Here is a 13967-nt window from a genome sequence, read left to right as displayed (position 1 = left end):
TGCAACTATGATGGGTTTGAAAATTAGTTATTCTATACCTACACAATTCACATGTCACAATTCATTTTTAAAGTATTGACTGGCATTTTGTGCTGTTATAGTTAAAGGAGATGAGGAAATTTCTTTTCTTTTTTTAATCAAAAACTCTCTTTTATATTAACTGAATAAGTTCCATTTGCCCAGCTCTCTTGGGTTGTTTTAAAACTGGCATTGCTTCAGCAATATTGATGAAGCCTGCAGCTTCAGCTAAAGAGAAATATAGCAGCACCTGACTTAATGACATAATTAAGAATGAAGGGCTAAATACCATTTAGCCAAACTAACAATTCAATATATCGAGGCCTAAAATCCCAGTGGATAAAAGCAGGAATGAACTGCATGCTGCAATTAATGACCCAGACTTTGAATATAATGAAAATAAATGAGTTGAATTCTTTGCAGTGTATCACATGATAATTGAATGATAATTGACCTTTAAAGATCATTGACATCAGGTACAAATAATAAGCAAGCACCTGAGATTGAAAAATCTTGATTTTAGATGCAAAAAAATATTTTGCAGAATAAAATTGGAAACAGATAGTTATATATTTCTGTGAAATAAATATACTCACACACACACACACACACATACACATACACACTCACACACACATACACACACACATACACATACACACACACACATACACATACACACTCACACACACACACACACACATACACACTCACACACACATACACATACACATATATATTTAAACACAGACTGATCCTAGCTATAGTCAGTGGGGAAGAGCTGTGTTCTACCCATATAACCCAATGTGACAATTGTCATTCCAGCAGAGATTTAAGAATTCAAGACTCAGACTCTCTCAGCCACAGGCCTCTGTCTGCCAGCTGTGAGAATCCCAACCCCTGTAACCAGGACCTAATGAGCTGTTTGCAGACTCCATATGACCCCAAACAGTAGATCATAAAGAGAAAACCACTGAGAGAATCAGAGGGAGAAAAAAATGGAAGGGCCAATGCACTGGCCGGTGTGCTAAGTAGTTAGAGCATCGGCCCGAACTCTAAAGGGTCTTGGGTTCAATTCTAGGTCAAGGGCACTGAGTTGCAAGTTCTGTCCCTGGCCAGGTTGGGGTGCATATGGAAGGCAACCAATCCATATGTCTCTCTCACATCAATGTTTCTCTCCCCTTTCTCTCTCTCTCCCTGTCTCCCTTCACTCTCTATAAAAATCGATGGGAAAAATATCCTCAGGTGAGGATTAAAAAACAAACAAACAAAAAATGGAAGGGCCAGAAACCCTCAAGCCCAAAGGATAGAAAGATGAGGGAAGAGGCTAAGACAGAGTAAGAAAGCTATTTTATTTTGGAGATTGAAAAGATAGGGCCTTATATATAAAGGTTCATTTTCTACTGATCAATAGGCATGAGATTCAAGTATCACGAAAAAGAATTCATGATGTGCAGCCTATTAACTCTGTCAGCCTCTGATGCCCTGAGAAATTCCCAGAAAGTCTCACAATCGCCAGCAAAGTCACCACCCAGTCCCAATTCTCTCCAGCAATGCCTTAATCAGTAACTTCTAAGATAAATAAGGTGATTTACAATTCAATAGTCATATTTTTAGTCTTATTTCATTATAAGTAGCATAATGTCAGGAAACTGATGGATATTGATTTTTTTAAGTGTTTAAAATCTGTTTAAATATAGTTTTTACTCTTTAAATGGAAAATAAATAAGCTGCTTGGTAATACTACCCAGTATTTATCAACTCTCTCCCAACGGGGTCAGGGGGAAATGTCAGAGGTCATGTCAGAGATTCTGCCAGAGGACAAAACAAAAGTAACAGGGAAATGAGGGCCATAAATAATATGGCCCTAAACCAGCGGTTCTCAACCTGTGGGTGGCGACCCCTTTGGCGGTCGAACGACCCTTTCACAGGGGTCACCTAAGACCATCCTGCATATCAGATATTTACATTACGATTCATAACAGTAGCAACATTACAGTTATGAAGTAGCAACGAAAATAATTTTATGGTTGGGTCACAACATGAGGAACTGTATTTAAAGGGCCAGAAGGTTGAGAACCACTGCCATGAACTGTGCTGGCCCCTTGAACCTAGTTGCTTTGCATAAAGGTGCTCAAGGTAGCGACCAAAAGGTAATTCAGTTGCACTTCAGTTTCTCCTTCCTGTGAAAATCCTTTCATTTCTGACTCAACCCGAATAGCTCCAGGGTAGAGTTTGATCCCCACTGGTGTTCAGTGGTGAGGACATCACAGAGCCATATGTTCCCATGAAAGGAGGTGCTGTGAAGTGAGGGGATTTACTGCAATTATTTCTCCAATGGTCCTGGGAGGACCAAACTTGCTATGACTCTCTATGAAGGAAATACAGGTCTCTACCTAAAACACAACTTTCATTAAAAAAAACTCACTAGAAGAAGATTATGAGGAAAATGGAGACATAGAGAGAAAAATGTCTTCTTTTCATTTCTTCTCATTAACTAGGCTTCTCTTTTAATTGCACTGCTTATTTTGGTATACAATAGTAGAGTCATTTAGTAAGTATCTGGCATATGTTCTGGGTTTATGAACTCGGATAGACCCTATAATTGCCTGTAAGAGTGAGTCTGAAACCTAAAATAACAACTGGGTCACGTATCCACACACATGTGTGCCCTCTTTGACCTGTGACTCTCCATGGGTTATATACACTCAGGGGACTACCTGAGTGTCTACTTCAAGGAAACCTTGAAGGCTAGAATCTGAGGCTGTCCTTAAATTTGGCACAGAATTAGGGTTAAGTGGAATCCATGTGGGAAGAAACCATAGGCGGTATTAGAAGAGATAACCTGGAGATAAAAATCCTTGGGTAAACCATTAAATCCCTTTCCTCCCTGGCTATTTGCTCTGAAAAATAAAGCAAAGGGTGTGATCCCTTCCCTCATCCCATTTGGCTTCCTGAATCTTTCCTTACCATTTGGCTCAATAGCCAACAACAGGACTGATTGGGAAATGACAAACTTGGTTACATTGGCTGCAACAGGAGTTCTGGTTCCCATCTCTGCTATAGCAACAAACCCCACATGTTTACTAACATCTGTGAAATGCTGATGCTTGTCAACGGGGTCACACCTATTTTCCTCAGCTTAATGGCATGTTTATTTAACCAAAGTTCATATGTGGGAGCAGTAAGCACATAAGACATGTAATAGGATAGCAGATAATTTTAAAACTAGAGACTCTACGCAAGCATGAGGCTAAGTAAACACAACTTTCATGAGTTAAGATGGATTGCAGCCAACCTCTAACAGTCCTTCACAATTTGTACTCGTTTTCCCACACATGGTCCCATTTGATCCTTGAAATAACCTTGAGGGACTTCAGCCCAAATAGTTGTTATCCCTACTTCACAGCTTGGGAAACTGAGTCCCAGAGAAGTTAAGGTGGCTTTTCTAAGATCACAATTCTAACCAGCCAGGTCTATATTTAGCGCTAAGTTTTCTGACTCCAGAACCCATTTTCCTTTTATTATGTTTTGCTGCCTTCAACTAAATATATAAACCACTACATTAGGGACAGACTTTCAAAACAACAAACATTTGCTGGTTTTCAAAAAGCTTTTAGTAGCTGCTCAGAACACCAAAGTCTGGCAAATTCGGCAAAAAAGCAGACACAGGGCCAAGGCATTTTGTAACTGAAATCCCCAGTGTGTTCTCTCCTAAACTTGACCTCACTAGCCATAAAGCTTCTCCGTTGTTTTGTTCAATTTATGCCATGAAAATAGTTGGGGAAATGAAAATCCTTGGACATCAAGAAAATACCCATCACCTAGATTCTACAATTAACGTTTTATTACACTCGCTTTACCACATATCTACCTGTCTTTTCATCCCTCTATCCAGCCAGAAATTCACATCATGTTTCTGAAGTTGCAGACATCAGTAAACTTTACTCCTGAACAGTTCAGCATGCATATTATTAACTAGAGGTCAATACATGCTTATGGTTCTCTTTTTAGGTACAATTTTCTTATAAGCAAATACATAAATCTTAAGTGAACCATTCAGTAAGTTTTGCCAAATGAATACACTCAAATCTCTATCTACCCTCAGCCCAGAAAGTTTCCTCCCCTCATGCCCCTTCCCATCACTATTCTAATATTTGTCACTATTAATTAGTTTTATCTGTTCTACAACTTCATTTAAATGGTGTTATGATTTATTTACTCTTTTGTGTTATGGGATTTTTCTCGCTGAAGATCATGTTCTTGAGATTCATCTGTGTTGTTTCGTGTGTCAGGAGTTCATTCCTTTTAATACTTCAGTATTACTCTATTGTGGAAATATACTGAATTCTTTATCCACTTTCCTCTTGACAGACACCTGGCCTATTTCCAGTTTTGGGTTATTCTAAATAAAACTACTGTGAATACTCCTATAGAGATCTTTTTGTGAATGTTTTCATTTCTCTTGGGTAATTACCTAGCAATGGAATTGCCAGGTCATAGGACAGGTGTATGTTTAGTTTTATAAGAAACTTTCAGAACTATTTTCAAAGGAGTTGTACCATTTTAACCCCCACCAACAATGCATGAGAGTCTCTGTTGCTGCACATCGTCACTGATGGTTGGCTTGGTCAGTCTTTTTTGAATTACGAAATAAGAATATCCACAATAGAAAGTGTTTCTATCACCAAGGGATGATTGAGGCGATATCCATACACATGTACCCCTGTTACTATATCAGTGCAGATTTCTTAAGTCGGATAATTAAAGACATTAAATCCTAATTCTCGTCTTTAAGGAATTATTTGAAAGATACATTATTTGGCAGTTATTTTAAATGTTTTTGCATTCAACATGAGCTCTAAATCACTGAACTATTGTTGACGCTCATTTCTAGGGTGTTTTCCTATTACACTGAGGCTTTCAACATAATCAAAATGATCAGTTTAGCTTTTGACTTATGCTCATAAGAAAATAAATAATCACAACCTAGTCGCTAACTGATAAAATTTCTTTTGTCTGAATTGAATGAGCATCAGTCACCTCAGGAATGTCTCATAGACCTAAACTTTAAGAAGAATGAATCATTGTAGACTAAGTCTAAGTGATATTCGGTAAAGTTAGCTCTGAGTTAAGTTGCTGCCATTTCCTTTTTAAAATTATTATTTTAAAAATATGATTTCAGACTGAAGAGGGAAAGAAAGATAGAAACATCAATGATGAGAGAGAATCATTGATTGACTGCTTCCTGCATGCCCCCTCCTGGGTATAGGGCCTACAACCCAGCCATGTGCCCTTGACCGGAATCCAACCGTGACCTCCTGGTTCAAGGGTCGATGCTCATCCACTGAGCACACCAGGCGGGTACATTAATGTAAATGTTTCCTTAGGCTTTACCATTTATCCCTGGGAAGTTTCAAACTTTCAAATTGCTGTCTTCTTGGCTTTCCTCCATTCCCCATGCTCGACTCTTGCTCATTTGTTATAAAAATAACCTAAATGTTCTTAATGCTTCTCAAAACTGTGTTTCAGTTCACTGCTTATAACATTAAACATAGTATAACCCATTTGACAATTTGCCTTTTAATGAACCTTTAGTAATTAGCAATACAGCTGAGTGCTCTAACGTGGGAAAAATACAATATACAAGTCTCGAGGCTAATGGAACCCGGTCAAGGGATCATGAATCACTGACATGAAAGATAACGTTTCCACTGCTCTTTAACTAGTTCTCTCTTTCTCAATTTTTCCAAGTTCTCAAAGGATAATCCACGAGTATATGTATGAAGTTTCTAACTAGGAAATGTGTAATGCAACTTTAGCAACAATTAATTTTAGTTTGGCAGATTCCACTTCCAGTGGCACCTATTTAGTTCCTTCCCATAACAGCTACAAAGGGCGAAATGGTTCCACAGTTCCTGGAATCGCCATTGGTTACAGAGGCATTAGGGAGATGGCACCCAAGGAAATGCTATGAATTAGGCATTTTAATCTCCGTTTCGATTTGCCTTTTTACAGAAGCACTTAATGCATTGCTTTAGCTCTCTCTGTCTAGCTACAAAATAATAAACAAAACATACTGGCTCTGAAGTTATGACTAGAATATTAACTCTAGTCATTTCTTTAAATTACTTTAAATGTCATCTATCTATGAGGTTTGCATATGTTTGGAACTAAGCCACTAAGCACATATTTTATATCTTTGAAAATAAGAATACTCCATGGCTTGGAATGATACTGTCCTCGCTAATTGTCCCACTCATCAAATGTACAATACATACAACAGATTTACTATAGGTGGTTTTTTAAATCTGCATATGAGCCACCAGGGCCAATGTTATGCGTAGGTGAAAATAGGCAGCTAGGATTGGGACGATGAAGCAGCACAGAAAAGACCTGCCTGCCTTAAAGTATTTTCCCTCTAACCTGCCTTAGGGATGAGACACTATCTTCACATTTTTCTATCAGAGTCAATGTATTAGCAGGTAACATACAGCACGACTTTTGATTACACCAACTAGTAATGCACAGTATCCCTTCAGAGTCTAGTGGGGCCATACGGGGATGGGCCACAGACAGAGACTTTTTGAAAGGCTCAGATGCTATGAAATAATGAGACCTTATGTGTGTGGTGGAGGAGTATGGGATCCAGCCTGAGGGTGGGAGGCACCCATGGGAGGAAGCTCTGAAAGAAAATCCAGAAACTTCTACTAGAGATATGCTTGATCCCAATGTTGGCCTAGGGCTAGAACCCTGAGACACAAATGAGAGAGTATTGTAGTCTTTTATTTTTCTGCTAAAGCCACATTTTGCATAGAAGCTCTTTTGAGACACTTTGTTCTTTCTGACACAGGAAAGACACAGGATGAGTGTGCACCTCACTGGCGCTGAAGCAAAGAATGTTGCATTTTTGGGGGTTATGTAAGCCACAAAGTTAGACACACTCTGGCTCCTCCACTAAATAAGTATTGAAAATGAAAACTGTCATTGTAAAGTGCGGCGTAAATACAAATTCCTTTTACATCCAGAATTTAAAAATTGAAGCCTCAATTTTTCTCCTGATAATTACCCCAGACATTTTGCCACTGACCCACTTTCCAAAGGAATCAAATCCAAACACTGCATTATTTCATCAGATTTCACTGCATTTTAAATGAATGGGGTAGAAATAAAAATAACACATTAGGACAATTGACAGAGTTCACTTGTAAGCTTCTTCCATTTTAAATCTAGCTCTAAACTTTATCCCTTTTGTTTAGTTTGCTTTATTCAACACATGCTAGTTTACTTGTATATAAAAGAAAGAGTTCTGCCCTGGTCGGCCTGAGCACCGAAGGGTCTCGGTTTCAATTCTGGCCTAGGGCACCACTTGGGTTGCAGGTTCACCCCAACCTAGTCAGATGCTTGTGGGAAGCAAGCAATGGACGTGTCGCTCTCACATCGATATTTCTCTCTCTCCCTTCGATCTCTCTCTTTCTCCTACTCCTCACCCCCATTTCCACTCTCTCTGAAATTCAATGAAGAAAATATCCTTGGGTGAGGATTTTAAAAAAAGAGTTTTATTGCCAACTAACTCCTCTTTTCTTAATCAAAAAATAAAAGTGATCATTTGTGTTTTATCATATTCACATTTTTTAAAAAAATATATTTTAGTGATTTCAGAGAGGAAGGGAGAGGGAGAGAGAGATAGAAACATCAATGATGAGAGAGAATCATTGATTGGCTGCCTCCTGCATGTCCCCCAGTGGATAGAGTATCAGCATCCACAGGCCGATGCTCTATCTACTGAGCCAAACCAGCTAGGGCTGTCATATTCACATTTATATTTTTATCGTAGTTAATAGAGAAAGGCTCAAGGACTGTAGAATAAATTTTAAAACATAAGTTCAGTATTTAGCACTAGATTGTTAGGTGTAATTATTAGAATTTTATAACTTTTCTCTTTTTTCATAAAAATTTTATTTTTTCATTAAAAACTTTTGGCCTCTCATAAATTAACCATAGCAAACAATAAAGGAACATCCTTTAGACAAGAAACAAAAGCCTTCGATAAAAATAATCTGTATCTGGCTCTCTAATCATATGCTAGGGTCTTAATTATTAAAGAACAATCTCACCACTGGCAATTGACTAGCTCTTCATTTGTCTCTCTGAAAATAAGAGGTTTTAATCTCTTCTTGCAAGCTAGGATATTTTTATGGTTTAAATATATTTTGGAATTTGTTCCAATAGTTACGTTGAAAATATCTGATATTTTCAATTACTTAAAACATTTATGATTTTCAGCTCCCAGCAGAAATCTGCTGCTGAAGGGGGGAAAAAATTAAGAGCTGTTAGTCAGAAAGACACTTACGTAAGAACTATGAAATTGGTCATTGGTTTGAAAGCAGGAAGTCCTAAATTTTAGACTCAAAGATTTAAGGAAGCATTATTGAGCACCTTTTCCTCTCAGAGCTAAGGCGAATGGCTGATGAGTGAAATCCTGAGAATGTTCACAGCTTTTCTCTTTCATTGTGTTGCAGCCCGGAAGGTGGTGAGATTCATCCAGAAATCTGTCGGCTTTATATCCAGCTGCAGTGCTGCTTAGAAATGTACACAACAGAGATGCTAAAATCCATATGTCTGCTGGGGTCTCTTCAGTTTCATCGAAAAGGTAGCGACATTTAATATATTGCCATAAACCCTGAGGAATATTAAGCAGAAGCTCATCTTTCGCAAAGTACCTGCACGCAATGTATGTCTATCCACACACAATTAGAATGGATGTAAATGTTCAGGAAATATTTGATATTAATTAATAAAATAAATCAATATCAATTCTAAACGCCTAAGAACACTGATCGCCTTGAGCAGAAATTGTGATAGAAACAGTTCTCAATTTATTATTTTACCACTTGTGAGCATGACTTTGGTTAGAATCGACATAGGCATCAAAAATATATAATGATCTTACTAGGCTAGTAAATGTTATCCAAGATTGCTGCTATGTATTTCCCTAAATGAATTAGGTTGCAAGAAGACAAATTACATATTGTATCCCAAAGATTTAAAAATAGGAGAAACTCAACAAACAATAGGGAGGCATATTAGTTATAGAAAATCTCATTATCAGGCTTAAACTATAAAGGGAGTCTATTGGTTGAAATGACTGAAGCCTCCAGCAGTGGTAGTGGCTTCCGCATGGTTTGGCCAGACTACTGACTCCCATTCTCAGTGATGCTTTGACTTCTCCTGGCTTTCCCTACAGGCTGCCTTCCCCCACATTAGCAAACTGATTGCAACAGTTCCAGTAATAACATCTGCACATCACAAGATCCATAAAGAGTCAGAACTTCTCCCTACTACAAACTAGCAAACATCCTAAGCTTCATTCTGATTGGGCCAGGTCAGATCATGGGTCTACACTTGAACAAATCACTGTTGCCAGAGGGATGGAATTATGCGGACTGGTTTAGGCAACCAAGGCCCATTCCTGGAACTAGCAGAGGGTCAACCCCACCCAGCCAGTGGCTCTAACATGATGTGAGAGGGTGGAATGGAGTGAATGCTGGGAGGAAGCCAAAAGTTCCATTACTGGGGGAGTGAACCCATATTTTCTTCACTAATTCACCAAACAGTAATTTATTGGGAACCTCCCGAATGCAAACATTTTGTGCTTGAGCTCAGGAGAATAGAGGGTACATAGAACGAAATACTTGTCTATGATTTAAATTCAGAGATAGAAGAAGTCAATAAACTAATACTCAAGGAAAATCTTATTGAAAGGCTTGGGCTAGAGTTGGGTTTTGAAGAAGATAGGGTTCAGGTAGGGAAGGAAAAAGACACTTCAGGGGAAGAAACAAAGTAGAGATTTGAAATCAAATGAGCATGTAATTTGAGGGGAGCTAAATAACATGATAAAGTATTTGTAAAAATTATATCTGTGTATATACAGACATATGCACATAGCAGGACTAAAAACAGGGTCATGCTATGCTCCAAAAAGAGAACATTTTCTCCATGTACAGATACTATTTATTTTTATCTGCATCCCAAAACCTTACCTTCTAATGGTTTCTATCTTTACTTCTGTTACTAATACAAGTGAACTTGTTTGGAGAGATTATCTCGACACTCCTGAAGCCTGATCAGAAAAAGGAGTATCATACACACTGATGAACTGATGACATCCAAACAGGTTGTCATGGCCCAATGTATGTACTTGTCCTCTCTCTCTCTCTGTTTCTCTCTCTCTCTCTCTCTCTGTCTCTCTCTCTCTCTCTCTCTCTCACACACACACACACACACACACACACACACACACACACACACTCACACACATCTACCAGCTCTGTTTAAAAGTAAAAGAGGTTCCCTCACCCAGATTCCTTCCTTATTGTATTTGGTTTTGAGCATACAAATAAAAAACACATCACCTTTGAACTGATCAGCTCATTTGGTCTTCACTGTCCTTTGTCTCCATTGTCAGGGTTTGACCTACTTCCTTCCCTTCCTCTTCTTTTAAAAATAATAAACCCTGCTTCTTGCTCTAGTGCCTAACTTATATACAACTCTGAAAATACTATAGCTGATACAGTGGCATCTTTAATGTGGCCTTGGGCTAGGGAAGGGACCTATCTAGATGAACTCACTAAGTTCTTTAAGAAATCAATGCACCACCAGTCACCCAATACCCAAGCCATAAACCTTTCTTTTCTCATTTATTGATTTGACAAATATTTATAAGCCAACCTCAATATACTACTAAATTCTACTTAACATCAAATTTAATAATTTATAATTCATGTTGATTGTTAGCTTTCCTGAACATCTCTTTAATCTTCTGTCCATGTCTACTCGTAGGCCACCATCAATTCTAACCTATGTTACTATGGATCCATCTGTCTGCCTTCCATATTCAGAGAAATAGAGATAGATAAATAGAGAGAGAGAGAGAGAGAGAGAGAGAGAGAGAGAGAGAGAGAATAGTGACTCCCATTCTAGCCTGTAACACTCGAAATTGTTTTATACTTAGAACTCCTCTGCCTTCTGGTATGCTTCTTTTAATGCTATTATGAAAAGTGGTGTTTTGATAACTTTTAGGTTACCTAATTTCTTCTTCCTTTGTGTGAGTGTTACAGGTTGGCCATTCCCCTCTTCTTTACTATTTCTTTTCCATCAAAGAAAGAAAAGGAATTGTAATTGAGTCATTAAGTTTGGCTCAATAAGAGTCTCTGGTCAATTTTTCTTTGAGATTAAATACTGAAACCAAATTGCTTCACAGTTATTTTTATTTCTAATCACCTCCCTGGCTGCCACCAGAGGTCCAGCAAGTATTGTATATCACACTTAGTTTTACTATTGTATTGAGTAGTCACGAGTTTACTCTTTGGAGGCCACATAAGGTCACTGCAGGTGCAAAGAGTATGGTTTCTTCGTGGGGAGAAAAGAAGCCTCAAATCATTTTAACGTTTCTGCAGTGTGCATGAATTTAGTAACAAAGATTGTAATTTTCTCTCATTTAAGAAAAACATAATTATCCTTAGTCCTTAGCAATAGCTTTAGCAGATCTTTATATCTTTTGCATATACAATGCTTCTGAATTGTTGCTATCTCATAAGTTTGATTGATACAATCTATTATTTGGAACTCTTTTATACTTTACATCAAGCTATCGCCAAAGAAATGAAGATTAACAGTACTAAAATGATGTTTTTTATTTTTTCATAGCCAACAAAATTAAATTAAATTACCGAAATGTGAGGTAAAATCCACATTTAATAAAGGCTATTGGTTATCCCATGCAGAGTGTGGTTCTGAAAAGCTATGTTTGTTTCAAGAAGATGACAGATGGGAATAATTTTAGACATCTTGTAGTTTCATATTCCAGCATGTTAAATTGTAGATTGGACCATTACTTGACAAAGTCTAATTTCCATGTTTATAGTGAAAAATAGTTGCTCTCACTTCTTCACACTTTGGTTGGTAGGAAATCTTTTCCCATAACTGAGTCCATGTATCACATTGACCGTTAATGCCATTTCCTGCCACCAGATGAAATGAGATCGCAGGTTTCATTCACTCTCAGGGAATTGAATGATCCTGCTCTCGGGGCCATGGCTTTCCTCTCTCTCTCATTCTGGTCCCAGTCAATCAGTTTTGGCAACAGTCCCATTCTGAAGGAGCAGAGATGACAGAGCACTCCATGCGACTCCCCTTCACACATGACCTTGCTCGTTCCGTCTTTGTTCTCATCTCACCTCACTTGTCAGTGGCCGTCTCTGGCTCTGCTCTGCCGCTCTGCCACCGTGTACAGCAAATTTGTCCCCAGGTCCCCTGAGCGTATACCATTTTCCCATCCTCCCCCCAAAATAAGGGGTTCTCTCCCGGACTGTGTCACCACGATTAACACAGAGATAAAAATATGCAAAGGAAAAGTAATCACAAGAGGGAAAGAATAGAAAAATGTTAAAAATTGAAAAATCTTAATTCAAAATCTAGTGGGAGCTGAGGCCTCAAGAGGCTCTAATGAGAAATTAATGAACTGTTATCCAGCAAAATTCAGGATGAATTCAAGACAAAGAACAGACTATGAACAGTAAAGACTCTAGTGTATTCACCCTCGCATTAAGAAAAGGAAATGACCCACACCAATAAAAGAACCAGCGACATAAAGACAGAAACGGAATGTAGTCAGAAGTAAAGACCTTATCCTTTTCTAATGTAACGAGGCAGTTGATACTAAAATAGAACAGTAGGTCAGAAGAAACGAAGCAGAATAAACCTTAAAATAGACTATGATTCCAATTCTGAGTGGAAACGTGCATTCATTGTTTGAACAAGTATATATTGAGCACCTAGCACATGTAAGGCATCATTGTAGGAGCAGTGATCAGGCTGAAGAGATCCCTGTTCTTGTGGACTATATAGTCCAGTGCAAAGAAATAGTTTTTTTAAAAAATGTTGTAAACATCCCAAATACCAATAAGTGAGATGTCAGTAATGAAAATAGAATGGGTGATGTCATCATGAGTGGGTGTTTTAGAAGAGATGGTCAAACTCTGTAAGGAGATAGCATTTAACCTAGATTTGAATGACAAGAGGAAACAGCCTCATAAACATTGGTATCTAATGCAAAGGACCCAAGACCAGAACACATGTACACTGTTTGAAGAATATAAACATGACCAACTTCTGAACTCTAAGGGTGATCTAAAACCATCTGTTATTATTCTATCTTCATGTCTTCATATACTGATCAGTTACTAGGACACCATAGTCATCACCTTTTGTCAAAGTAGATATGAGCTGAGCAGTATAATTAAAGGAATGATAACAGCCTCCACTGATCATGTACCTTCCACTTGCCATGTGCTTTATACATGTTATTTTATCCTTAAGTATCCTTTCCCCCTTTTCACATTTGAAGAACCTGAGGCTGAAAGAGGTGACTTGTCCAAGGCCACACAGCACAGTGGTCCCGTTGCAAAGTTTGTCATTGTTCCTCTAATTGTCCCATTTTCCACTCAGCTCTATTGGAGAAGGACAAAGAGAGCATATTAAATGGAGAAATGGAAAATAATAGCACTATGGTTAAATTTTACCCACAGATTTGGCTTATTTAATTATTAGTGGGCATACTTCAAAATACCATGTTTAATGTATAAAATCCATTGTATTTAATTTCTTACAAAAATAACATGAAGTTCAGAGAGTTACATTTTTAAGATGGGAGAGAAAGTTAACTCCATAAATCATTTAATGATTTATAAAATATTTTACTTTGAGTTAGGAAGCTTAATGTTAAGAAATGATGATACTTGGTAAAGTAAAATAAAATAAATGCGTTCAATTGGTTAGAGCCGTGGTCGGCAAACCACGGATCGCGAGCCACATGCGGCTCTTTGGCCCCATGAGTGTGGCTCTTCCACAAAATACCACGTGCGGGTGCGCACGTACAGTGCGATTGA

The 13967-nt window shown here is 38.1% G+C and overlaps 1 protein-coding gene across 1 annotated transcript in view; it reads left to right on the top strand.

The window, feature by feature from the left end:
• Positions 1 to 13967, top strand: part of RGS7BP (regulator of G protein signaling 7 binding protein) — a 92173-nt gene that overhangs the window by 50211 nt on the left and 27995 nt on the right. Inside the window, exon 3 of the mRNA XM_006081412.3 lies at positions 8541 to 8671. Within this exon, the coding sequence (XP_006081474.1) occupies positions 8541 to 8671 (131 nt within the window). The remainder of the gene's footprint in view (positions 1 to 8540; positions 8672 to 13967) is intronic.

This window comes from Myotis lucifugus, unplaced genomic scaffold (assembly GCF_000147115.1).
Source record: "Myotis lucifugus unplaced genomic scaffold, Myoluc2.0 scaffold_0, whole genome shotgun sequence".
NCBI classification, from domain to species: Eukaryota; Metazoa; Chordata; class Mammalia; order Chiroptera; family Vespertilionidae; genus Myotis; species Myotis lucifugus.
The sequence above is the reverse complement of the archived record's forward strand: the minus strand, read 5'-3'. Positions and strand labels throughout refer to the sequence as shown.